General features: G+C 40.0%; 3 protein-coding genes across 6 annotated transcripts in view; 1 reads left to right on the plus strand and 2 right to left on the minus strand.

Moving 5' to 3' along the window:
* Positions 1 to 17,059, minus strand: part of LOC138592006 (glutaminase kidney isoform, mitochondrial-like) — a 33,389-nt gene extending 16,330 nt beyond the window's left edge. For 3 of the 4 annotated variants that reach the window (XM_069662598.1, XM_069662600.1, XM_069662599.1), the window contains exons 1-8: positions 16,654 to 17,059; positions 10,657 to 10,753; positions 10,410 to 10,531; positions 9,312 to 9,441; positions 7,840 to 7,919; positions 6,491 to 6,654; positions 4,401 to 4,459; positions 421 to 453 (exon numbers count right to left, since the gene is read on the minus strand). In XM_069662598.1, the coding sequence (XP_069518699.1) occupies positions 421 to 453; positions 4,401 to 4,459; positions 6,491 to 6,654; positions 7,840 to 7,919; positions 9,312 to 9,441; positions 10,410 to 10,531; positions 10,657 to 10,753; positions 16,654 to 16,964 (996 nt within the window). In that variant the 5' untranslated portion in view covers positions 16,965 to 17,059. Of the gene's footprint in view, positions 1 to 420; positions 454 to 4,400; positions 4,460 to 6,490; positions 6,655 to 7,839; positions 7,920 to 9,311; positions 9,442 to 10,409; positions 10,532 to 10,656; positions 10,754 to 16,653 lie in introns of those variants that run through there. The other variant, XM_069662601.1, reaches the window with a different exon arrangement.
* A 1,225-nt stretch (positions 17,060 to 18,284) lies between these two features.
* fkbp7 (FKBP prolyl isomerase 7) lies at positions 18,285 to 22,581 on the plus strand. The gene is made up of 4 exons (XM_069663358.1): positions 18,285 to 18,591; positions 19,047 to 19,198; positions 20,705 to 20,832; positions 21,515 to 22,581. The coding sequence occupies exons 1-4, from the start codon at positions 18,362 to 18,364 to the stop codon at positions 21,674 to 21,676; spliced, it is 672 nt and encodes a 223-aa protein (XP_069519459.1). The 5' UTR covers positions 18,285 to 18,361; the 3' UTR covers positions 21,677 to 22,581.
* A 1,079-nt stretch (positions 22,582 to 23,660) lies between these two features.
* Positions 23,661 to 26,362, minus strand: osgepl1 (O-sialoglycoprotein endopeptidase-like 1). Its single transcript, XM_069663390.1, has 7 exons — positions 25,955 to 26,362; positions 25,487 to 25,874; positions 25,166 to 25,370; positions 24,722 to 24,870; positions 24,286 to 24,416; positions 24,110 to 24,181; positions 23,661 to 23,975 (listed from the first exon to the last, which is right to left on the minus strand). Exons 1-7 carry the CDS (start codon positions 26,155 to 26,157, stop codon positions 23,891 to 23,893), a joined length of 1,233 nt encoding a protein of 410 aa, XP_069519491.1. The 5' UTR covers positions 26,158 to 26,362; the 3' UTR covers positions 23,661 to 23,890.
* Positions 26,363 to 26,487: the final 125 nt, after the last annotated feature.

Genomic DNA, 26,487 nt, shown 5'->3' on the forward strand with positions numbered 1-26,487 from the left:
ATTGACATATCACCACCCTATAAGTAGATATGGCACTTGTTTTCTATTCACATATCCAGCAGGCTTTGAGGCTCTTAAGCAGTCACTTGGAGTGGTGGTGTGTGGTCACATAATACATATAGCCCCTATACCCATGCCCTGTTTTTGGTGCCTACCATCTCTTGAGGGAAATACCCAACACTTAAATGCCTCAATGTGTTCATCTGCTAGTTGCTAATGGTGTCTATACGCCATTTGATGCTGAGCAGATAGTGTACGGAGGGTTTTTCCTGCATCTAAAAGCAGCACAGAGTGTCCCTACTATAAAATCAAAACTTGGTCAGTGATTGTTCTGTCTTCTCTTTATAGAGTCTAATAAAGACATAGTCTCAACAAAAACTGTTCAACCATTTCACTTCATGTTTGACTTCTAATACTTACATAGTCAAATTTCTCAGCGTTGCTTGCACCTTGCTGTAGAGAGGATAAAAGAATAAGCAGTTAGAACTGTTCATTCACCGAGGGATGTTACAGAGGACAAGAACAGCATCATATTAAGATAAAACTGAAAATGCTACTGACATATTAGAACTACAGAATTAGCAGATGTGAATAGATTTGATTACAAATCAAATGTAAAAATCACATGAGCTTTGCCAAGAATTACACATATAGGTACAAGATATTAATAGGATTGGTTTGCGAATAGATACAAGAGGGAAGCCTTTTTTAGTTAAAAAGGGAAGTTACCAGTGCTTTGCCAGTAAGAGCTCACTGTCATTTCACTGAGTCCAAATAATGGATTCAGTCTTATTCTAAGTCTACGAGTAAAAAACACATTTTTTCATAATCTGAAGCAGCCCCAACTCTGTGCATGTTTCTACAAATACTATATGTAACTGCACAGAAATGTGGGTGTGTGCAGGCAAGTTGGTATTATGGGTTACCATAATGCAGGTGTGCATGTGTGCATGTGTTTGAGGCTGTGTTTCAACATGTGTCATCTGTGCAAATAGCCTGCCAGACAAAACAGAGGGATGGGAGGTAAAGAAGGGAAGACAGGCTTCCTCTGAAGATAAACTTCACAGCTTGTAGCTCAGTGTACTTTATGGAGTCATACTATAAGATCATTGATGCTGCTTATTCCCACAAAAAAACACAGCAAAGGAAAAATGGACACGCATGCACATTTAAAGTGCTATAACATTAATTAAAAAATGTTTAGGATGGTTTGAAAGATTTTTTAACTTTACATTTGAAAAGATATAATAAAAGGTAAGAGCAAGTGACACTGATGGAGGTGTTAAAGAGTCACTACATGAGGTTTCTACAGAGCTGATTGGAGGAGAAATAGAGAAGAGGGGAGGGGGGGTCAGGGGGTCGGGAGAGTGCGAGGAGATAGATATGGAAAAGGAAGAAAAAATTACCAACGTCATTTGACCTGCAGCAGCAGTCATTATTTCCCACAGTTCCTAAGTCTGGAAAATATGCAACAACATACAAAAACAGCAACAACATGTAGCCTTCAAGCACCATGTAACAACAGTTTGGGGCATATTGCAACGGCAACCATCCCACAATTTCCCACCGATGTTAAAGCAAACTGGGCAACCTGACTAAACGGCTGGATATTTGTGCTTCATTACAGAAAAAGAAAAACATTGAGACACTGATGACAGTGATGAGTAGATGTAGACACACAAACATACATTGTTGTCTCGGTGAATATGAGGTGATGTGTTTGTATGTTTTCCTGGCATGTGCCTGAGGATGTTTAGCAGGGAGTTTAACAGGTTTGCTGTGTGATGGAAGAGAAACCAGCACCTGCCCACATGCTACAATATGTACGGTCTGCATCACAAATCAATGAGAGTACAGCTATTATAAGGCTCCTGAGAGTGGAAGGAGGACCTCGCTGTACTATCTGGAAAATAGAACAATGATTTAAAATACAGAGTCTTGCTCTCTCCACTGTGTTTAGAAATGACACGGGGTGTCCACAAACATGACACTTTTTCTGAGAGAAAGCAGATGTGTATTTATCAGATTAACTATCCACAGAGAAAGCCAACTTACTCTCTTCTGTCTGTGGTCACTGTTGAGTATTTTAGCATACATTTAACACGATTAGTCCTAAGTTCACAACAGCCAAACTAACAGGATCAAACACTGTAAATGCTGGGTTCAGTTTTGTTATGTAGACTGTAAAAACTGTGTGAAACTGAAAGATGTCTCAAAGACAGCACAGACTGAAGTTGTGAATCCAGCTGCCTTGGTGTATGCACGACAGTGCTTACAGTACAGAAATTATTCTCCAAGGTGTCCAAACTGCTTTTCCTGTTGATGTCCTGAGCACATTGTGACCCATATATTTCATTAATAATTATTAGAAAAGAAAAAGATATGTGCAAGCTATTTTATTGGTCCTTTAGCTGATAACTCATTGATCCCTTGCCCCACATGCATAAATGTTGCAGCTCTACAGAAAGGTAATTTAAATCACTTAGCTTAAAAATTAACTGTTGAAACCTACTCCGGGAAAATGCCGCTGTAAGATGGTTTACTGTGCTGTTGTTTTTCTGTTAAATGCATCTTGAAAACGTACATTTGACATACCAGGGCTGTAGTTGGGATTTAGAAAGTACAATTATTTGTTACACTTATTTAAATCTTTTATCATCGAACAGGCTTGTTCACGGGTGTGACTACAGACTCCACTTTGGGTTACTGCATATTGGTTTGCCGTCACTGTACATCATGGCACAATCTTTATCCAAAAGGCAGTGATATGTTGACAAGTGTGTGTCTGAATGAGCTGATCAGGTCAATATAAGGCAAAGGGTACTCACTAAAATTGTTATATATTTGCATGTTAGTGATGATGCAGAAAAAGCACAGGTGAGGAAAAAAAAGGGAATGGTTTTTAAGAACATGTTGACACTGAAAAAACACAGGTCCAAGACCCTGAGGCTTTAAACAGAGCCACTCTGTTGATTTTTGCTGTCTGCTACTTGTGAATAAAATTGATTCATAATCTTATCAGGATCACATGAGCCACATGCTTCAGCAGCTTTGTCATACCTGGAGGAGGATTTTGGCACCATGCATGGTTTTATTACTCTCTGACTGACTTCCCTCAATAAAAAATATTTCATCACACCTCCAAGCTTTGGTAGCTCATTTTGCTAACAGCATCAATAAAAATGCAACAATGAAGGAAGTCATCTCCAGAAAAGGCTAAAGTAAAATTGTGTGGCAAAGAAGTAAAAATGTCTGAAGATACACAATTTAATTAGGCTACTTTCAAGATATTTCAAATCAAACTTCTACAAGGCAGTCTTACAGCTGAGAGAAGAACACGTACACAGAGTGTTTATAGATGTGTGAGTTCATGTGTGAGAAGGCTATTAATACACAGCTAGCACTGATTGTGAACCAGATAGGGCAGAAGGCGAAATCTGGTATTTTTAAATCTGTCTTTTACATATTTAAGGATCTAATTTTAAAATAGGCGCTAAATTGTTTGGAACTCTATACACAGATTGTGTCAGCTTGTAGAATTGTCAAAGGCAGAATGAGCAATTGCTGGGAAGCATTTGCACTGAAGATTACTTTGCAGAGATTACAACCACTTTTTCTAAACATGTTTGTCCCTATTAGTCATTTAGGCCCCAAAACATGCAGATTAGGGCCTAGTTTTGAAAATAGTGGAATTCCCCTTTAAAGAATTAAAACTGAAACCTGTGAAGGATGTTAAAAGGTGTAAAGGTTTCATCTGCCCTTTATTCTGATACTGTAAGCTGAAGTTTGTTTGATCGGATGGATGACAGAATGTTAATTTCTGTGACTAGAGAAGCCACGTCACCATCTTCATGTCTTTACAAAAAAAAATTGACAAATGTGTGTCAACAAACTCTGGTACCAGGTTGGAGGGGCTGTGGCAGGCGAGGGACTTATCCAACTGACCCCACTGCTGCCGGTCTGCGTGCAGCTGCATTTGACTAGCTCTCCGTGCAGGTTATTTTCAGCGGGGCCAATCACAGTGTGTGCCAAGTGCCCTCAGGAAGGATTAGCACAAGTCTTAATCACCACAACAAGACACATGGCAGTGGACTAAGGTAGTGACCTAGAAAGATTCCAGCTGAGTCAAGAGTCAGACGTGAAAACACTGAGAGGTCTAAAGTCTACTGCGTGTCCAAATGATTTCATTGTGTTCAAACATATATAGCTTAATTAGACTGGTGTTAAACAGCCATCTCTTATCCGCTAGCATTATTTAATGTACATGTTATCTATTTAATAAAGCAGCTCAGTGATACCCACCGTACGAGGAATGTTCTAGCTAAGGTTTCAGTGGAAATGACTCACAGACAGAACATAAAAAACACGCATGAGAGAAGAAAAAGTGTCACTGCTTTTACCTTTATCAGTGAAGTACAAACAATAGCGCCGGCATTCACCATGGGGTTGTGGGGCTTATCTGTAAAACAACAAGAGCTCAGTTAGCGTGCTGAAGAGGATCATAGTGTAAACGTAGGGTTATATTTCTTCAAGTCTGAGAGGTCTGCATACAAACTGATCAAACAGTCATATACAGTACATGTAGAGCACACATTGACTCAAAACACTTCAGGTGAAAGACAGCTGTGTCTGTAAGGGATATTTGGTTAAGTATATAGAAAATAGCAGCAGGGTGTTTTTAAAGGGACAATTCTCCAGTTTTCATCCTTACCATTATCTATCCCAGTTACGTATACAGTGTGAAAAGTGCCTGCAGTTGTCGCTGTAGCCCCTTTCCCACTGGTCAAATACCCACTAACACCCGGCTTTCTTGCTTAGTGGGAAAGGCTACAATCGGCATTCAGACCCGGGTCAAATGACTCTGCAGTAGACCCTTGTAATTATCGCCTCGGCTCCGATCAGCAGTGATGGGAACACAAAACCTGTGTCGACACGCTAAATCTCGGCTCCCTTTCCGGCGCAATGCTGTGACGCACACAGCTTCAAATTCCGCACGTCTCCTTCCAAGCATTGCTAAAACATCAGTGTTTCCGCTACATACATGTAGCAGCGGCGGAGACGTCCGCTCCAAATGAACATCGTTCACCGATGTCATTTGGTAATGATTGATTGATTGTTCCGATCGCGACGTCATTAATAACGCCCCTCGTGCACACGCAGCTCACGTGCCGTTTTGAATTGCGAGAGAAAATATTTAACTTTTGTAACTTAATGAAACAGACTGGTGATGAAGGCAATCAACAAAGCAGACAGAGACAGACAGAAGGGGGGGTGGAGCTAGCAGCTGTGCAGAGGGCAGAGATGCAGGTTATGGGGAACAGTTATCTGTGTTCACTTAGCTGCTCTGAGTTAAAAATAATCAACTACTGCTGAAATAAAGACATTTATCTTAAGCTGGTGTTGTCACATGACTTCTGACATGTTAACCCAGGAGATAATTGTTGCCCTCCATTTCCACAACCTGCTCATTGATGTGAGCCTCTTTAGTTCTAGTAATGCTCAGGACATTCAACCCCCTGGTGAGAGGAAGCCTTCCTCCCACAGGTCTCTAAAAGTGTTCAAGTTCATTTACACTTACTGGTGTGTGATCCCCTTACACAACACAATAAGCACGGTGCTGTCCTGGCACTGGTCTTCATACAGGATGTGACAACAAGACGGCTGACATTTCAGAGCCTTCCTCCGACAAACAACCATAAGTTTGAATATGATAACTATAACCAGATTTTAAAAAATATAATATCCCGTAAATAACACAATAAGGGTACTTGTGAAATAAACGTGGTTGCTTCCAACTAAGAAGCCATGTTTGTGGTTATCCAACACCTGAATTATGCTGCACAACGCTGTTAAATATGCCAGCATCTGACTCATTCACTTGGCAGCTCAGTCGTTGCTCTCATTCTGTCTCTGCAGGGTGATAAAGCCAGACAGTCAACGAGCATTACTGAACTATCTGGGTAGATACAGTGATGGTAGGCTGCCAAAGCTGACTGTAGCTAACAGTGTCAGTCTACTGAGCCTTGAAAAAAATGCCAAACCTCTGGTGGGCAAAAAAAACAAACATTAAAAACGTTCCTCCTTTTCTTTTTATAAACTTGTTTTTCTACGATTTTGATGATACATTCAACCCTTAATGCTCCTTTATTTAAAAGATTACAAAAAAAAGGTTAAATCAGTGTCTGATTTTGTAGATCATCACTGGCAGTGTGCACACAGAGGAAGGATTCATGTTTCATCACTTCTGTTTCCTCTTCAATGATTTCAATACTGATTATGTTATTCTGCAGAAAAAGGAAACACAAACTTCCTAAATCCCACGGCCCACCCCACGTTGAGCACTCTGCATTATAAAACTTCATCAGGCCTCACTGCAACATTTCGAGGAGGAGAAATAGTGTGTATGTGCCGATACGTTTATGGAGTATTCTTCTGTATTAATGTCTAATACCCTTACGGATGGAGAAGAAGAAAAATCAAAAAGGCTCACCGTCTTCATCCAGGAATAACTTATTAAATCGCAGGCCACTGGGCTCCTTCCCAATGAAGCTGTGCACGTACTCTGTGCCGTAGTCATTAACAGCCACAGCGTACTTCAGAGGCTTGACACAGGACTGCAGACAGAAGGGCACCTTGGTGTCTCCTGCTGTGTGTCTGCAAAAAAACACAAAAGATATTTGAGCCAACGTGAGTGTGAGAAATAAAAACGAGAAATTAGAACGGACCACACTGATGCTTCTTGAGATTTTCATAATACTGTGAGTGTTCAGAGAAAGCCATAAACATCAATGACAGAGCGTCAAGGTATGATAACAGAACCACATGTTCTGTTCACTACCATGTTATCTTTATAACTTCCTCTCTTACACAAACAGAGCAAATACACTCACCTGTGGAATTTTACAACTGCCTATCAGAGAATAAGGCGATCAAAACAACTGCGGACATCATTACGCCACACTTTGGATTGTGTTGTTGTACTAGTTTTGTATCTACTGGAAAAACACCTGCACATTATAAAGCAAGACCCAGTGTTACGGCTGCATGTGCTCCCTCTTGTTTGTCCCTTCTCCCCTTCTGTTCTCAACCCTGCAGGTGAACCTAATTGCAAATGAAGTACACCTGGCCTTGGATCAGTAGCCTATTTAAGACACCAGCACTGACATCAAGGGAGGCTTCTGGAGTGAGGACTGCTGTGGTTCTGCCTGTCAGACTGGGATTCTGTGTTGTGTTCTAGTTGCTTTTGTTAGACGTCAGTTAATGATTCAGTTGATAGTATTGTCTTCAATAAATCCCTTGGTTTTGACTTTTTTAAGGTGTTTCCTGTGAGTTTGTTGGGTCAAATGTGGATAGTTGTTAGCCCCATAGGGCCGCCTTAGGGTGGGGCGTAACACCAGCTATAAATGAAACCCTGAAGCTAAATGAACACTTCTAAAGGTTTTCCATGTATTCTGTCCAATCCCAGGGCTTGGAGAAGTGAAACTTAGCTCAGTTTAAGGATTATTAATCATTATAAGGCTCTTCAGAATGAACACATTTAACTCAAAGTTGGATTTATTTAACCGTAAGAAAATGAATGTTAAACTATTACCAACAAGATGAATGCTTTCTGATATGCAGTTAAAATAAACAAAAAACAGCTTGTTAACATTCCCCACTGAAACCCCTGGAGGCTATTTGGTGACTGTTCACCAAACAGAAACTCAGCGCACACAGCACAGAGCTGCCATTATGAAGTTAACTCTGGAACATTAAACAAACATTCAAAGTAATGTGCTCATATGTATAAACATCACAGTATCCCTTTAATACTTGAACCTGCTTTAGACTCTGTCTCACCTCTGTCCGTCCACCGTGCACACAGAGATGGCCCACAGGTCGGGGCTGAATTTGGCGAGCTGAGGAATGTAGTCTGCAACCTGAAAGACAGGAGAGGAAGCTGAAAGAGAGTCGCCTTACACTGCTGACGTCTGCTGAGGCTCAGGCTTCAATGGAAAGCTAACACCGTTGACAATACACAGAGGTCATATCCTCATCTGAGGACCAGAGAGGAAAAATCCACACTCAGATACTCTATCTCTACATTCTGTTTATTTTGTGCCTTTTATCTCTTTGATTTACAACAATGACAGCATGTAGGGTCCTGCATTTTCCAGGACTCCTTTCAAGCTGTTTCTTTTCTTTAGTACATCCACACTAGGGCCAGCTCACTTTGAAAATGCAAATGAAAAATCTTTTCTCTCGATTCTGACTCTCTACCACACTGATCTTTTGTTGTTATAGCATCTCCAAAGACTGAATAAACCCTGAAATACCATGTGTGTAATTTAGTATGGCCTTGCAAAATCTAATATAGCAATCATTAGCCCTTTTTACTTAGCCCTTTACACTGCGGATCCGCCTCAGTGGTGTAACGAAGCTCTGCTGTCATGCTGCCTTTGCCATTTTACATTGGACCAAGCAACGCCAGCGTTAAGCCGCCCCAGTGTGTTCTTACACAGTGTTCCAATGTGGGGAAGCAAAACATCAACGAGGTGTAAACAAACAGCGCGTGCTTCAAATACACGCACACCGCACTGTTCTGCCCTGTCGGCTCTGCTGTTTACACTGACATCGTTTCGCCTCTGTTATGCCTCTGTTACTACCTCCGATGCTCAGAGGCGGAATGACTTTGTCCCGCCATTCTGCCTCTGTGCGTTTGACATAGGAGACGGAACGTAACAGAGGCATAATAATCCCGCCTTCAACTGACAGTGTATAAGGGGCTATTAAACCCCACCTGTGCTTTCCTTCTTCAATGAGTCAAAATGTGCTTTAGGGTTTTTTCCTCTGTGATTAATAACTATTTTGTTGGCACCACTCAATGCCTTCATTACACAAAGAGCCACTGTATATTTTTTTTAAATCAGAGAAATAAGACTTTCATTGTTGTGGGGTCATATTATCTGGGAATCAACACCATGATTTCTGACTTTACTGTTTTTTTTTCTCCTTGTTCTGTTCTTTTCTGTGTCTAGACGGTTTTAAAACTGGCACCTAAAGTAACAGGATACAGCCAACAGATACCTTCACTGATATGTGCTGGGAACACAACTATCATGCTTTAAGATGATCTGAGGTGGATTTTTCCCTCAAGTGTATCGGGTCATAGTGCTACTGGTTTCCATTCTGGATGTATTATCAAAGACAGATCTACTAAAGAATGCAAACTGAAACCAGACTGTTGGCACAGTCTGATGGTAATTAATCTAAACGGGATAAAATCATTTTAAAGTTTTAAAAAAAAAACAGTCATGGTTGTAAGGACACACCTGTCCTTCAGAGAGATTTTTGGCACTCTCATACAGCTCATCAATATGGGAGGTGAAGGACTGGAAGTCTGGGATGACGAACTTCTTGCGGAAGGCCTGAGTGAGCAGGACAATGTTGCTCTGGACACACCTGATGAATAAACCACAGATAGCATGCTAAAACATTGTGACTGCATGCAGTTGAAGGAAAAGTTTGTCAACCAAGTTTGCAACTATGAAGTTCGACAAACTTCTATGAATGTTATTAAAAGTTGCTGATGAGAGCCTCATCATAACTTATTGATCAGCTGCTTTTTATTGAAACAGTGTGATCCAACATGAATCCATAGAGTGATTAATGAGTATTTAGAAACCACAGACTGTAGGAAACCACACAGTGTCTGTGACATCTTTGGGTTTCACTGTCCTACTTACATTTTTACAAACAAAATCCTCCAAACCAACAAACATATCCTAAAGCCTTAATGTGATACTCACAGAAGAATACTTTTTCAGATTGGCATCAAACACAAGAGGAAGTGAAATTAAACACTGAGAGATTAACTTTCTGTGGACAAAACTCGATGGCCTTCTACATCTTTATAAAGAAAAGATAGAAGAGAAGTAGGAGCTTTCCCGCTGAGGGCAAATCAGGGTTTTCTTTCAAGAATTATCTAGCAGCTATGACTGACTCTGACCTCAATTTCACAGCCGCATAAAGACTTACAAAATAGATTACAAAATAAAACTACCACCTACCACCTTAAAAAGAAAGCAACAAAGAGAGAATTCCTGTCTAAACAAGATACAAAAATACTTTGATATAATTCTTACTGCTTGAAAGAATAGAAGGATGTCATGCAGATCATTTCTTGCCATGAAGCTGTACAATCACATAAACACAGAATTGCTGCCAAAATGCTATTTGATGGGACATATTTTTTCATTTATGAAATATGCAAATTTAAACAATGAAGTATGTTTGAATTTGCAGTTAAAATATGTCCATCAAGATGTATAAAATGCTTTTTGAGTCTGAAAAGTATAAAAAGGTTCTTTGGAAACAAACATGATAAAAAAGTCCACACAAAAATCAAAACAAGACAGGACACGCCTTACTTCTTGAACAGGTGCCTGTCCAATGTAACGCCATCTACTGTGTTCTTTAGAGTTTCTTTGAGGGTGTCCATGCACTCCTTCAGTCTGGGGTCTCCTGTGCGAAGCCCAGTGGCTTTAAGCGCCTGAAATAAAAAATATTTAGAAACAACTCAGAAGAGAAACAATGTAAAGGAAACAAACAAAAGCAAAGAGACAACTTGGTGGTAAGGTACTTAACAATGCACTGCGACAATAAAACAAAACTTACTGTGAGGAATTTATGAGCAGGAATCGTCTCTTGACCTTCTGCGACTGTGTAGAAGAGCAGGTCCTCCAAACTGGGGAGAATTCCTGCTTTTCTTCTCCTGTAATGAAAAGTTTGACACAGACACACATTTATAAGACACAGTACACCTCTGAAGTTAATACATGCAGGAAGGCAGGAACAATATGCACATGTTGATATGCGTGGTTGATTTGTCACAGGATTGCCCTTTGGCACCAGGCAAATAAAGGCTTTTCCCACCTGTCCTTCCAGTGTAAACACAGAGCTTATCTGAAGCTGTTTATACAGTCCTAATACTTCAGTGAGGGATTTGAACAACACTCACTGAAAGTTTGCAATCAAAGTGTAAGCATAATCCACAGAGGTGTGTGAATGTAGAGCAGAGAGATCAAAGCCTTCCTTAAGCATTAGGGACATAATTACGACATGTCCTTGTTGGCAGTGTTTCCTAAGGGTATGTTTTATAGCTGAAAATCAGGAGAAAAATCACTGAGCCGAAGCTGAACTGGCACAAAAATAACAAAAAAAATAACAATGTTTAGAGTTATTGATTACAGTAAACAGCTGGTCCCAAATCTGTCTTCCTCCCAGATAAAGCTGAACAATATGCATTCTGTGGCCCACAAAAACACTGTCAACAGACTACACAATGCATGGCAGCCAAAGAGCTCTGCAAGAAATACAGTCACAGCTTCCTTTAACTGCTTTTCCAGTTATATTTGTTGCAGCATTCAGAAGTGTTTTGCACAATGTCCACAGGGAGAGGAGTGGCACAGAAGACCTGTGGTGGGAGGAGGTTTTGAATATGAATTGGACTTGCTGCTCAGCCTGTTCACTACTCAAACACCATCAGTGACAGTATAACTAAATGTTCATGTCACTACGGTTCACATGCTTACAAGTCTGTATGTTGGAATAAAATTATCAGCAGCCAAAGTAAGGAGTGACTTTTTCCTCCTAAAATCAATATCACAATCCATCTCAAAAATGTCGTATCGGTCAGGCTCCAGTGTAAACTCACACAGTGGTTTGACGACTCTAGAGCAGTGTTGGACTGGGCCTAAATTCCAGGAATTCTCCTGTCTAAAGCTGCCCGGCCCTCTGTGGCTCTTGGATTAATAAAGCCAACATTGTGGCTCGTTCACACGCCGGTCATGACACAGCAGCATGGTCTGCAGTGGGAAAAACTCTGCTCAGAACAGAATTAAACTGGTCTAACAGCCCACCCTAACATTCTGTTTGTAAAGATAACTCTCCCCATCGAAGAAGTAATAATGCCACTCAACAGCACCTTTACCGCTAAAGCTATTATCCATTAAAAGTCAAACTTGTCCCGAGAAGTACATCAAACCGAAGCTTTACATTTGCAGATGCTTCTGCTCTAACACTGAGGCAGTAGCTGTGCTGCATACAGACTACATCAGCATTTGAAATTCCAGGATTCAGGCTGCACCTCCTCCCTGCCTTTATCTCTTCTCCTTTTGTCACATCTTCTGCTCTGCACAGAGTAAACACTCCACATACAGCCCAGGTAACTGCGCCTCAACATGTGCAAACAAACCAAGATCGACTAAAATGCTGTCTGTCAGGCATGTCTAATTCAAAGCGAGTGTTATTGACCAGACATCTGTCTCCACAACAGCCTTTCAACACTAAAGTCAACAGGTGCAGCACACAGTCTGGAGGCAACCAGCCAACAAGTGTGCAGGTGAATTAATGGGCAAGGACGACACCAGAGACCGTAACATGTTTACGAGAAAGTTAAACCAGACTTGTGTAATCAGACTTAATGGTTTATTTCATGTGGCAAATGTGGTACTAAGAAATGATTCATTCAAGGTTGTGAAAAGCTCATTAACCACCAACACTCTCTTTGGCAGGGGAAGTGTATTTGTGTTTCTAGAGTGTTCTGCTGTGAAGCGTGCAAGGGCTTGCATAGACGCCACTTGGTGCAGCGACTGCAGAAAACATGAGGGCAAATAAGGAAGTATTTGGCCAATTCAAAGGCACACTTCTGCAATTTTAAAGATCAGGATAAATTACTTGGTTATAACAAAGAGTCCTGGTGATAGTGTCAGTGTTGTTATCTCTGTATTGGGCACTCATTTTCATTGTTAAGTAAATTACTTGATGGTGTTGAAACACTAGAATGCATCTTTCACATTCATGTTATACATGTTATGTAACAATAGGTAAGTGACAACTGGGCAAGCAGCATTTTTAACATACATCTTCACATTCTTGCCTCAGTACTTTCTGTGCGCCAGGAATTTTTTAAAAAGTACATCACCGCGGACCCAGAGGTCGCTGGAGGGATTAAATATCCTGTTTGGCCTGGGAACGCCTCGGAATCCCGAGGAACTGGAAAATGTTGCTGGGGAGAGGGACACTTAGGCAAAGTCTTTCAAGTGTTCTACTAGTTAATGCTGTCTTATAAATCTGCCTCTGACCCAATGTGATCTATTACTTAAGTCATCTATACTTACTGCATATGAACTTAATCTGTGATTAATACTGATGGTCAACTGATGGCTGACTTAACTTGTACCACATAACCATGCTGTGCAATATTGTGGTTGGTCAGTTCCATATTCTCAGTGATGTCCAGCCAATGTGAAATGAACTAAATAGGCAAATGCACCAGAGTGTGTTTAAACTAGGCAAACAGGCGACGACAGCCTGAAACACCTTGATTTTCTACATTTGTGCAGTTAAAAACCTTCTTCCTCTTCACAGGCAGATGGCTCAGTCCATTTGCTGCTGGATGGCTGCCCAGTGGTGTAAGCAGAACACTTTAAGAGCTTCCTGGAAACAGGGTTAATACTGAGCTGTGGTTTTCATCTTTTGCCTTTTTGCACTGGAGGAGTTAAAGCTCGGTGGGATTACTGTGAGGTATTTACAAGAAAACGCTATTATACTCAATGGTCTGAGAGTGTAAGGATATCCTTAGACCTGCCACATCAGTGACTGAACACCAGGGTTAGTTTCACTGAGCAGTGTGTTAGTGCTTCACCAAGAGTGCATTTCACTTTCTGTTTTCACTGCCATGCGTATCAGCACAGTCATTTGTCTGTTTTTCATATCTTAACCCCAGCCACCTCCTCCCACTGAAGCTGTAACTGTTTCCAGAAATTGCTTTGGATGGCTGTGAGCCAAAGAAGCTCTTTCAGTATGTCTGTGAGGCCTTCATAGCAACCTAGCAGTGTCTTTTCCAGGAAGCTATACCGGGTAGCAGCTACACTAGTTTGCCCTCCTCTGAAGTTATTCAAGTTTAGTTTACAGCTCAGTCTACAGATTGATAACTTGACGCAACATGTAAACACTGTGCTTAATCACTTAGTAAAGGAATCAGAGAAGAGATGAGAGTGATTATTACTTAATCCACATAATGGGATGTAAATCATAAACAACATTCCCTGCTGAGGTTTTTTTTGTGAGTCATCGTCATCAAGCTGCTCAACACGGCACCTCAATCACGTGCTGCTGACTCATAAAGTATGAATCACTGGACTGACCCCAACTACTGAGAACAGAATATTTCCAAGGACAGTGTCGTCCTGAATATGTGCACTCATCCAACTTCGCCTCTGCTGAAGACACTTGCTGTTTTCATTCCTCCAGCTGAAAAACCGTTGCTATTTACAACATGCCAAAAGTTCACGTTTGTACTGCAATGACTCATGGGCCCCATGACGCCTCATCATATGCATGGCAGGCTCAGAATGAAGCAGCATTCCACCCTAAGTCGTTTTCTACTGCAAGAGCTCGACAACTTGTAACCTGGGGCTTCCACTAACAACACTTTTAAGAATTTCAACACGTGTCGGTGCTAGGCTCATCCCTGTGTTTCCACTAGGGTGGCGCAACAAATTACAATTTCATTGTCATCACAATACAAGCATGTGCAATAAAGACATTGCAAGCGACTATCTGAATCGCAATGAATAAGTAAGGTAGGTGTAGGTGAAGGTGATGAAGACCTTTGATAAAAGGTACAGAACTACGTATATTGTCTTTGCAAAATTGAAAATGTAATAGAACATTGCAGAATTAACTCCATCTCTAGAATGAATAGCCTAACATTTCAATTTACTGAACTTGTTAGTTTTTTCCAAATAGCATAGTTCATTGCACTCCGTTCTTTTAAACATGGTTGTCCTAGTCAATATGCAGTAGTAAAAGTTACTGGTTGTTGAAATGTTCCTTTTTGTAATGTGACAACACGGCTGCTTGCCCTATCACTGAATGTATATTTGGTATCAATAATGGCTGAAAAGTGCAGATGTTTAGTTCAAGGCACTCGTTCTGAAAGATTGTTTTATTGAATTGGATTTGGGGGCACAGCGGTTACATTTGCAGAGACGATCAAACAACCCAGTACATATCTTAGTGATGACACTGCCCTGTACTAAATGTATACTTATGTCTAGGTCAGGAAATCAACTGCCTAGTTTCAAAGGAAACACATGGATTTTGATCAAAGGGAAGAATGTTGTGCATGACTGAAATTGCATGAATATAATTGATGTTACATAAACAAACAAAACCACGTGAACGCTATCAGGGCTATCTCACCAACCTGAATATTTTGCTTCTTACAAAAACACTTGGATGTCGGGGCAGGAGTTTATATCAAACTCTTAAAGGGGGCATTCAGAAAAACAATCAATCCTGTTCAGATAGCCATCTGACTGGAAGGAACAAATGCTGGAATGTGAAATTGCGTTATGGCTCATTTAAATCCAACTGTGGTGAATGACATTAGCACCAGTAAATCTGGCACGTCATAACCGTATTGAAAAATGGGCCAGTTGAAATGCTAACAAATCTAAATTAAAGTTTTGCTAAAAAACATAATCGAGAACATTGCCAAATTACTAAGGAGAATTCATTACCACATAGATTCACTGCTGACTTCTGAAAGAGTTTGTTACATGCTTGACAGTGATGTCATATCTCACTCTTAAACTTCACATCTCTGCAAATAGCATCACAACTTAATGCAATTTTGAAATCAACATCGGCGTAATGTATTTCTCATTGAGACCACATATCAATATGTGGTCTGGTAAAAGTTATTATAGTTTAAGTTTATTATTGCCACATTAAGCAGTTAAAGAAAAGGCTTTTCCCCACTCTCTATGAGGCTGCTGCCCTGCTGTACAGCATAGACAGTAAACAGAGTCAGTCGTCTGGAGCAGCCTCTACACCATGAGAGTGGGAGGTCATAACAGAACCCACTAGAAGCCACACAAACCATTTTACACAGACTATTCTCCAACCAGGAAGTGGACCACGTGAAAAACAATCACATTTCCTTTAAAGGTTTCTTATGTCACTTTAAAGGCGTTAGCTTTCATTTTATTTTAATATAGCTACAGTCTGTAAGCGTGTAAAGTCTGCTATCTTAATTTTGTGTTTTTGCGCTCCATTTCATCCTTGTCCCTTGTCTGCAACGTTAATACTGCTTCACTTCCACAAGTGACGCACAATGCTGCGTGTTATTTTGACATGAACAAATAGCAAACCTAACGTTAAATAAAAAACGACAAAGGCCAACTAAAATTAGCTTTGGTTAAGTTTCAAGGTCAGTAAAAGAAGGATGTGTGTTTCAATTGGCCAAAATCCATGAGAGGGTGCACCGGTATGAAAGAGCCACACATGGTTCCATGAGTTAGGGCCATTACAATAAGCTAGCTACATTCTCATGTATCATCGCCTTACATATAAGTGTTTTGGTGACGTATTTTCATTAGAAATGATAAATATGTAATGTTATACTCGATTTTTAAGATGTTAAGTGAGCTTATTACTAAGAGCTATGAGCAGTTGTAATACATCGTTTGTGACGTTTGGAGGAAAAACGTTACATCCGCTCGCGTCTGTATGCGTCAAGAGTCTCAGTGAACGCCAGCCGTACCTTCATACCCCACCACGGGGTCAGACAGTTTATTCAACAAGAAAGAACTTGAAACCTACTTGTCGCTGCCTGTTTCACCGCTGACACCATCCTTCTTCAGCTGTTCGTCTAGCTCAACGGCACCTTCAGTTTTCGCGCAGTACGAGCGGAACGGGGCGGCGAAGGGCGCGGCGCGGAGAGCCGGGCGATGCGCAGCAGCGGCATGGAGGACCTTCAGTTGAGTAGACAGAGATCTGGCATCAACGGAGGCGGTGCCGAAGCAGCGGCGGTTGGTCGGTAACCAGGTCTTCTGTCTAGAGACGGACAAGGGACGCTTAAAGGTGGCTTCAAACAACTCCTTCAGCACTGTCGAGGACCTAAAATGTAACATCTCAATCCTGTCAGGCAATGAGAGAGAAAGTCGTAGATCCAAATATATCCGCTAGAAGCTGATGGTTGGTGAAAATTTTCTAGAAACACGTTGACTGTCTGAATGCCGATGACTCACAGACACCGGCGTCCTAAGATAAGTACAGGCACAAGACACGCCCACTGCTCCTATTGGTGGAAATGAGGTGGGGTCCGCCTGCAACGATAATTTATGCTGGCTCATTGGAGCATATTTGTATCTATCAATGCCTGTCATGGGTAGTTTTTGGACAGTAGGGAAATTGAAACTCTAAGCACATTGTAGCTTGTTCAAATGCAATAGATATAGTCTATAATTAGTACTTTTTTTTTTGTAACTGAATGATTTCAATGAAGACATAAAAATCCTGTTTTGGAAATAAGAACGTGAAAATCTGAATCATGAAAATATCTACAGAACACACACTAGTATAGGTGTCTTGGAAACTGGAGACAATTTCATCTTGTCACTCTCATGCCATTGTAACCGGTAATAGAACAACTAAGCTCAATCACGTAGGCTCCAATTATAAAATACAGCTTGAACATAAAATTAAGGCTGGGAAAGTAATGGTAGCTGCCCTTTGTTTTTTATACACTAGGATGCAGAGATGAAAATCACGTTTATTGATTTACAGTAAAATAATTGAAAAAAAGAATAAATCTCTAAAATAATAAGGAAATAAAATGGTAAAATGTGTTTATAACAGTTTAATGAAAATATATTACTGGTATTACTGAAAAATATATTACAGTTTATTGAAAAATATAAAAGATTGCATATTCATCATTATTAAACTGTAATAAACTATTGCCTATTGAAAAATATTAAATATTGCATTTTCATCATTATTAGTCTATATAGTTTAATATTTATTTAATCAGTCAATTATTCCTATTTATATTTCCACAATTATTATTAAATTTTTTTTTACAGCACTCATGCCTTTACAGCAGAAATGTTGACACTTAAAGGTATGCATTGATATTAATGTACTGTGTTTTTCCACACGTTTATATATAAACCACTTCCAGTTATTCATTCAGTTATTCACCAGTATACAATACTGTATTTTCTATATCCAGCTGTTGCAAATAGCGTCGGAGTGTGACTATTTGTTTGCCCTTAGCTGAGTCTTTCAGGCAGTTTTACGATCAGGCTGCGTACCATTCACAGAAAGCTCATCCACGTTTATGAGTGATGATGGGGGAGGGCCAGGGCTCTGGCTTGGGCCTGTTTTTGTGAAGGAGGTGTTACTTGCGCACACCAGGAAGAGAACATCCCTGACAGTCTCAGCTCAGGGCAAATAACCCCATACAATGTGAAGCTCTCCACGTCCTCTGTTGTGTTGAAACGTCACTTTTCAGAAGTTGCCACGAATGCACAGCGGTATGATGTGGAGATTAGTGAGCTGCACGTTGTTCTTCTTTGTATCCTCACAGATCAGTTTATGGTCTGTTTGGGCCGCAGCAGATGATCTGGAAGGGGAGGTCAAGATTGAAGTTTTGTTTAAACCAGAACAGTGCACCAAAAAGAGCAAGAGAGGAGATCTGATAAACGTGCATTACGATGGGTTCCTCGCCGATGATGGTTCCCAGTTCTACTGCAGGTTAGTACACTAAGAGAAAACTTAGCTGCAAGTTGATAGATATTACCTTAACACGTTAAATTGATGCTTAGGAAGCCTGCCTGCAAAGTTGCAGGCAGCTTATTACTATGTAATAATGTAGCTGTGCGTGTCAGTGAGTGATCACTACAAGGTTAACAGTGCATGCTAACTCATATGCTAAGTCTTCTTTTTGTGTAGTAATTGAAAAGCCCTATATGCTATTTAAGTATGACATACATAGAGTTTATTGTAAAATGGGTTGGTTCATCCTACTTTAAAGCCTATTTCATCAGTCCTCACCTCGAGCCATGGAGTGCTCAGGGACAGTACGAACATTTCGGATGTGGATGTGTTGCCCAGATTCACCCAGAAGCTCATGTTTCTTGCAAATCCTATCAATGTCAAGCCTGGTTTACTCACAAGATGTTGTTTCTTTTTGTTTGTTTATGTTTCAGTCGGTCGGACAAAGCTGGGCACGCTCAGTGGTACGTGCTGGGTGTTGGACAAGTCATCAAGGGCCTAGATATAGGCATGGAAGATATGTGTGTTGGAGAGAAACGCAAAATAATTGTTCCGCCTGCCTTGGCCTTTGGAGAAAAAGGAAAACGTAAGTAAATGTAACAGAAAGTGATTTAACAGGTATCAGCAGAAGGGCTAAATTACGTATTGCTTTACCTTAGAATTACACTAAACTTCATTAATTTAAAAGGGTTTTATTTCTTAGTATAGTTCTAGCTCTAAAAACAGCACGTTTCCTGTTTCAAGAAGGCTTAGTTCCTCAGTAAAGTACACGTGTGTCCATGAAACAAAGGTAGGAAATCAATGAAAATTGGCAGCAGTAGTATGAATATGTCATGAATAACAACTTTAAAACAATCAATCTTACCTTTATTTTATTTTAAGTCGATTACTAACTGTGAAATGTATGTCTGTGATGTAAAAGCTGCCTTCATGATGTCTTGTCTTCTTTTACAGCACTGTAATTTAAAGGGCATTGCATCCCTTGCAGTGTTTGCTACTCATCCTCCCCTGGCATGTAAACTGTAAGCATGCACAAAGGTTTAAAGGTCTCTGCTTTATTTCACTCTGTCTTGCATGCTTATGAGAAACAGCAAATGAATCTTAAACTACTTTTTACTACAAACCCTCTCATGTTTGTGTTCATGAATGCACTATCCTATGACTTGATGTTGACGTTGCCTCCTCGCTTGGAATTTTAAGTTTCATCACTTAATTTTGCTCTTTGTCTTAAGAGGAAATTGTTATGCAGCATGTTTATTCTTTTGCTGTTAATAATTTGCCTTACACTGACATGTAAATCCATAGTTGGCTGAGAGCTGCTATGTAAAAATTAACTACTTTATTTGCATGTTGCTCCTGTTGTTCTAGTCTTAAGGGATTCATTTCATATCTCTTATGAAATTAGTGTCGTTACTCTTTACATTTATGTAATTTTGTGAATTTTGCTCAAATATAAAAGTTCCTAATCATAGACTGCATACATAGACTGTATAAAAAGATGAATGACATGACAGCTCCCTTAAGGTGAAGCCAAACCCTCTCTATCGCCCCCTGCTGACTGGCTGCAGTATAGTTCATAAAGACCGCCTGGGACATGGGTCAAACTAAAAAACTGGTTTCTGTCATTATAGTTAGTTCTTATCATGCTGATTTATGTCCAAAGTGGTCATATTTCTGACAAGTTTTTTCTTTTAATTAGTTATTTGATGCTATAAAAAGGGGGTGTAACCTCATGATTGACAGCTCTGCTGACAAATCCGGCTCCTGCTGTGTTCTGTTCCCGAGTAGCAGAGTACAGGAGGGACGGCGAGAGCAAACATAACAAACACTAACACTACAGACATTGAACGTTCCATAACCAAGAACGTCTGCTTAAAACCAACACAAGAAGCTGTTCTGCAGTTAAATACTGTCAGGTTCGGGATCCTGTTTTAAGTATGTCAAATGTGTGTATTTTGACTTAAAGTCAGTAGTACTGTTCCAGTCTCTGGAATGCATAAAAGTTATCAGCAGCAATAATTCATGACTGTTGCATTATAATGCTTGTGATCTTTTACAATCTTAATTTGCTGTTATTTCCTTAATTAAATAGATCCGGTGCCGCCCAATGCTACGGTGGTCTTTGAGGTAGAGATTTACGCTGTGTCCAGGGGACCGCACAGCGTGGAGGCCTTTGGGGATATAGATCAGGATAAAGACAAGACTCTCTCAAAGGCTGAGGTAACTATCCTTAACTAACTGATAATGATCACACTAGCATAAACAGACAAACGGAAGGTAATAATCATGTTTGGATTAACATGGCAGGGGACCCCATGGTGACAATTAGCGGTAAACACCTGTAACTCTTCCTAGAAAGTGTTTACAGTGTTTCCATGGTAATTTGATTATATATAGTTATGTAGGAATATACATGCAAGTCATGCATGCATGCTGTCTTTTTGTCAGGGTCGTATGATAGCAAAACAGGACCCAGCATTTTGTAAAATAACTTGTTTTCTTTTCCCATATCGCACATTGTAAAGAAAACAGAAGACCTGCTATTAATACAGTTTACATTTTTATAAAGCACTAATGTAATATGTTGTTTGTGGAGCAAAAAAGTGGCTTTTCATGGAGGGTGACTTTTCTAAGCGTACGATATATGTCTGTGATTTATCAGTCAATCAATTATCTTTAGTGGGGCAGTTGCTTATGAAGCAGTGAGGCAACCACATCACAGGGCACATAATACAAAACAGTAAAAATATTCAATTGCAGTAACTCACTCTCCTCCTTGAGTTTAGGCGATAGATGACAGAGGCCATAAACGAGTGTTAAATGTGTTGGAGAGTCGGAGGACGCACCAGATGACAGAAAAAACTGTCGACATTAACCAATCAATGATTTTCTTTATTTTCAGGTGAAAGAATACGTGAAGCTGGAGTATGCAAGACATGGGGAGTCACATGATGAAACTTATTATGAGAAGGTCATGGCTGACATATTCCACAATACCGACAAAGACAAAGACGGACTGATCAGTGCGAAGGAGTTCAACGTTTATCAGCACGATGAGCTCTAGTGATGGAAGACGTGGATCTCTGTCGTGTTTTTAGATTATGTGCTTTTGATAAATAAGACAGAAAACATGTAAATTAAAGGAAAAACCCACCCTCAGATGATCTTAGAGATGGACTGTGTTATTATGTAATGAAACATTTTTCACATAGTGGTTTCATACTTTTCCCAGAATGCCTTTTTAAAATCCCCTGCATGCATTCTGTGGAAGTATGACAGTATATATCTTTCCACTACGGTCAGTTTGCCCCCATGTGATCTTTCATTATCAGTTTAATGGCATCAACATAGAGAGAAGTCTTTGTTCAGTTTCAGGGTGGATTTTTCCTTTAAAAACCAGACAGGAAATAACTGTGTTTTAATGTCTAGCCTCTCTATATTTATACCAAGTATTGAACTATGCAAGTCAGAAGGTCTCCTACACTTCTGACAACTTTGACTTTTGTGCAAATACCACTCATTTCTTTGCATTGGAATATTTTTTAACCCTGCATTAACACCGATTCACTTTTGCACCACAAAGAAGAAATCACAAGATTGCACAATGTTGTGAAATCTGTGAAAAGATAAAGGAGCATAAATTGTCCAATGTCCCTGTGAATTTCTTGCCCTCTAATCTGCAAAATCAGACCAATGTACAGCTCAACAGATAAACGTGTATGTGTGTTTGAAAAGGCCATTTATGACTAATGTTTTCTTCCCCAGATAGTAGGTCCAGTTAAACAAGCCAAAACAAACGCAGTGTGGCTGTGATGGAGAAGTTTGAATATGTTTGTTGTCATGTCTGTTGTCAGACATGTTTACAAGTTTTGTTTACATCTTTTTGTGGTCATGCATCATTCGTCATCATCACATTGATCCATTGTCTGTTACTGTGTCCAGTTGAACAACTGTTTTTGCACTTAATAAACCATGTGGAAAACAAAAATGTGTCACTTATAATCCAGATTTCTCTCCTTGAAGGACAACATTGATTCAAAGGCTTTCTACCAAAATAAGAACAATACATTTAGCATTTGGATTTAGTGTGTACCTTAATGTATCAGGTATGAAAAGATGAAACTGATAAACAAATGGATTCTGTGTTTTTCTGGTTATGTTTTGCTAAGGGATATGATTTTTGGTCCTGATGATCAGCCACTGACTGGATGGTTAAGTCCTGCACATGATATACATATTGTTATGTAATTTCTATGTTCCTTACAAAAGCATTTTTATTTCATCATCTTCAGGATTATTACTGTAGCCGTTCCTGTCCACACTGTGTGGAGGGTGCACATTCATAAACTACCACTAGAGGGTAGTGCTTGACCAACAAAATAGGTGAACTCTTTGTAACGTCAGATGATCATAACTCGTATCCCCAGAGTTGCAAAAGCACAAAACAAACATAGAAACATGGCATGTCCTGGTCTGTAATATCACAGTGAGCAGCCTGTTGATTTGTTTTCTAGATCGCCAGAAAATTATCCCGTTATCACGAAATAATGAGATAAATAAGTCAAGAAAACCACCAGAAATTGCTCGTTATCAGGGGAAAATGGAGCAAATAAAATGTATGTCCGCCTATGGCTTCCGTAGCTATCACAATAAATGTAGTTTCTGTGTATTGAAGAAGACATTGGATGATACAATAAGATTGGACAGATTGGCTTAAACATACAAAGACACAGTGAACACTTGTTCACTTGTGGGAAAAGGGTTAATCTCAACATAGACACTGAAATAGTGCATAATTCTATGCAACACTCCTTGTTATTCCACATAAATGTGTAAAATAAAGACAAACATGTTGCTCACCACAACACAAATAACACACCAAGACACACACTTACCTAGTGTTTTTTGCTCTTTTTTTTATCAGCGTAAAACACCTTTGTATAATTATCAGACACCTGTAGTTTATGATTTCAATGGTTTTGTATTGTCACACACTTTCAATAAAGGGGAACTCACTTATTCTTTGTAATAATAAAAACGATGGCTTTATTGTTTCAAAATCCAGTCTGAGCAAACCAAAAAGAAGATTTCACATTGGTGGATTTTATATTTTCAGGTCATTTTGTGAGTTATATATTTTTTTTAAAACTACCACTGAGGTGTCAAAATATTTATTAATAAATAGATCTTTAATGATCTTGTACACATAATGTATTTACACAATGTTGAAATCAAGGATTAAAGACAAACTTTTTCACTGACCAAACCAAACAGACTGTCAGTTTGGGATCTTTATCCTGACTGACGGGAGTTTGATCGCTGCTGCCCTCACCTCTTCTGACATGTCAACTCCCAGTGGTGACCTGGAATATAACATTCATGTATTAATGTGAGATAGTGTTGATTTAATCAGCAGTGTAGCAAATAAAACAAGAGCAGTTTGGCTTTGCATCTTCTCTTACTCTTTACAAAAACCTTTTTATCAGTGTTAACTTACTTTGCCTCGTAGAAGACATCCACGTTTGGAGGCAGGATCCCCTTTCCTTCTCTCAGGCGTTCAACACCGTTCCTGGTTATAAAACAAAACTCTGTTAGTTTCAGATAGACCAGACTCTACAGTAAGTCAAAACACCCAACCAGAATCGCTATCAAAGCCTTACTGAACATACGCACCATGCAATCATCACTCCATTGTCAGTGCAGAATTTGGCTGGAGGGCAGAGCAGGTGCAGTCCTTCCCTCTCAGTGATAATTGACAAAGCTTTGCGAATGTACTGATTGCTGGCAACTCCTCCAGACACAACCTGTTACAAAGGCGTTAATGATGAAATCTTCAAATGTATATTATCAATTTTCTCTAATTAAAAGGTTACGGCTGGTATTATTTTACCCTGTCCGTAGGTTTCAACTCCAAGCCCGTTTGAGGACATACATCTTTCAAAATGGGTCACAAATATTATTTTCTGATTCATAAAAAACTCAAAACAGTAATACACTTTTAAAATAGACTTTGGCAATGTTGTTACCTTATTCTAAAGTGTCATGTTATCATTACGACAAACTTATTTTCATATATGAAATAAAACACAAAGTTATGATACACACTCACCAAGGTGGGGCTGCTGGATGGCAGCATGTTGTTTGCCTTACAGAACAAGATGGCCCGATGTGTTCGCTTTGCAAGATGAGTAGCTACCGTGTGCTGTGTAGCAGCTGCAATGTCATTTACGCATGATAACACCATCCCCTCTTCTATACCTACAGAGGAACAAGTTAAAAATCAAAGATGTCGAGGCACAAGGTTCCCCAAAGGTTTCTGTCAACCTGTAAGAGCACCGGTGATATATACAAATGAAGTGGAAGTTTCTCATTTGATTCTGGTTGAAAATTAAAACAACCTTTTATTCAACCTGTAAGTTTTTGGACACATAAACCTGTAAAACCTTGCATTTTGTTCATTTAATTACGATATTTTGACTTCACAGCAGGACAGCAGAGGTGAAACATCACAACATTATTGTTGTCATTTCTAAGACCTTGTGTGTCTTCATACCTTCCTCTGCCTCTTGTTTCATTATTGTCATTTTAACATGATTTTGTAATCCTGAGAAAGAAAAGCAGCAGTCATGTGTTGATCCCATAGGCGTCGTTAAAGGGAACCTTGTCCTGTCGCCATCTTTTGCTAGCAACTCTATAGCTTGTCCTCCACTCAATGTGGAGCACCGAGGGTGTTTGATAAGGGACAAACGTCTTGCAACCTGTGAATCAATAAAATACATTTTTTATATTTTATATATTTATACAATGATACATCATATCATATCATCATATATACATCTTTAACAACAACTACATTTTACAGTTTAGACCTTACTTTATCCAGAGCATCCCCTGGAGCTGTATCCAGACTGTGACCCAGAAGCAGAAAGTCGTCCACACCACGAGCCACAGCAAGGAGCGCGTGACCGCCAGAAACCAGCAGGACCAGGAAGGGGAAGGCGACAGGGTGAAGCATCCTGACGGTCAGAGCATGAGCTTCCATGTGGTGGATGGGGATGAAAGGCTTGTTGTGCCGCCTCACAAACCTCTGACTAAACTCCAGCCCGACGCCTAAGCTCAGGGCCAAGCCTGGCTTCACAGTAGTGGCTACAGCCGAGAGCTGACTTGGGTCCACATTGCTCCTCTCCAAAGCCTCCTTGACCACACGCTTGATGTGTTCTCTGTGGAGCTGTTGTGCCACTGTGGGGATGATGCCACCAGTCCTGCAGCGTTCAAAAGGGAAGATTATCTCACAGTAAAAGCCCTAAAGCAATGACACTAATAATCGACTACAAAAACCCACTTCAGATGCACTTCTTTCTGATTGTGTAGAGACTCTCCCAGTATTTGCCCTGTCTCGTCCAGCACAGCAGCTCCAGTGTCATCGCAGCTTGTTTCAATGCCCAAAACCAGTCTGGAGAAGGGTGCATGTCCGAAAGCGCAAATTTTGTGTCTAAACTGTAGCAGCCGGTGCAGATATTTTTCTTTTGTAGGGAACATGGTCATGAACTCTATGTAAGCCAGGAGTGAGCTAAAATAAAACTGACCTCAACTCGGTTTCCATTTAATTTTAAACTCTCAAAACTAAATAAAAATCCGAGACGAATATGGAAACAGCATCACATTACCGTTCAAAACAACAACCTAAGATCAGAAAAAACACAAATTCATGAGCGATTCAAGCACAAACCCCTAGTTAGCCTACAGTACTGACAGTTTTCCCCCAATGCTCCGAAGCCATGGGGCTGCGTCACATGTAAATAAGTCCGTGCTCCGGCAAGTTTGTTACCTTAGATCAATTAAAGGTACCGAGCAAAAACAATTTATTAAAATATG

The sequence above is a fragment of the Semicossyphus pulcher genome, unplaced genomic scaffold, assembly GCF_022749685.1.
Source record: "Semicossyphus pulcher isolate SPU_LCO1_2020_fin unplaced genomic scaffold, fSemPul1.0.p SCAF_15, whole genome shotgun sequence".
Taxonomy (NCBI): domain Eukaryota; kingdom Metazoa; phylum Chordata; class Actinopteri; order Labriformes; family Labridae; genus Semicossyphus; species Semicossyphus pulcher.

What these genes read in the sequence shown, in the direction of transcription:
- fkbp7 (XM_069663358.1), top strand. Translation starts at nt 18,362, where the DNA reads ATGCACAGCGGTATGATGTGGAGATTAGTGAGCTGCACGTTGTTCTTC. An exon ending in CTTTGGAGAAAAAGGAAAAC is followed by an intron (nt 19,199 to 20,704) that starts GTAAGTAAATGT and finishes TTAATTAAATAG; the next exon opens with ATCCGGTGCCGCCCAATGCT. An exon ending in AGACTCTCTCAAAGGCTGAG is followed by an intron (nt 20,833 to 21,514) that starts GTAACTATCCTT and finishes CTTTATTTTCAG; the next exon opens with GTGAAAGAATACGTGAAGCT.
- osgepl1 (XM_069663390.1), bottom strand. Translation starts at nt 26,157, where the DNA reads ATGACCATGTTCCCTACAAAAGAAAAATATCTGCACCGGCTGCTACAG. An exon ending in CAGGGGATGCTCTGGATAAA is followed by an intron (nt 25,371 to 25,486) that starts GTAAGGTCTAAA and finishes ATTGATTCACAG; the next exon opens with GTTGCAAGACGTTTGTCCCT. An exon ending in GATGTCTTCTACGAGGCAAA is followed by an intron (nt 23,976 to 24,109) that starts GTAAGTTAACAC and finishes GTTATATTCCAG; the next exon opens with GTCACCACTGGGAGTTGACA.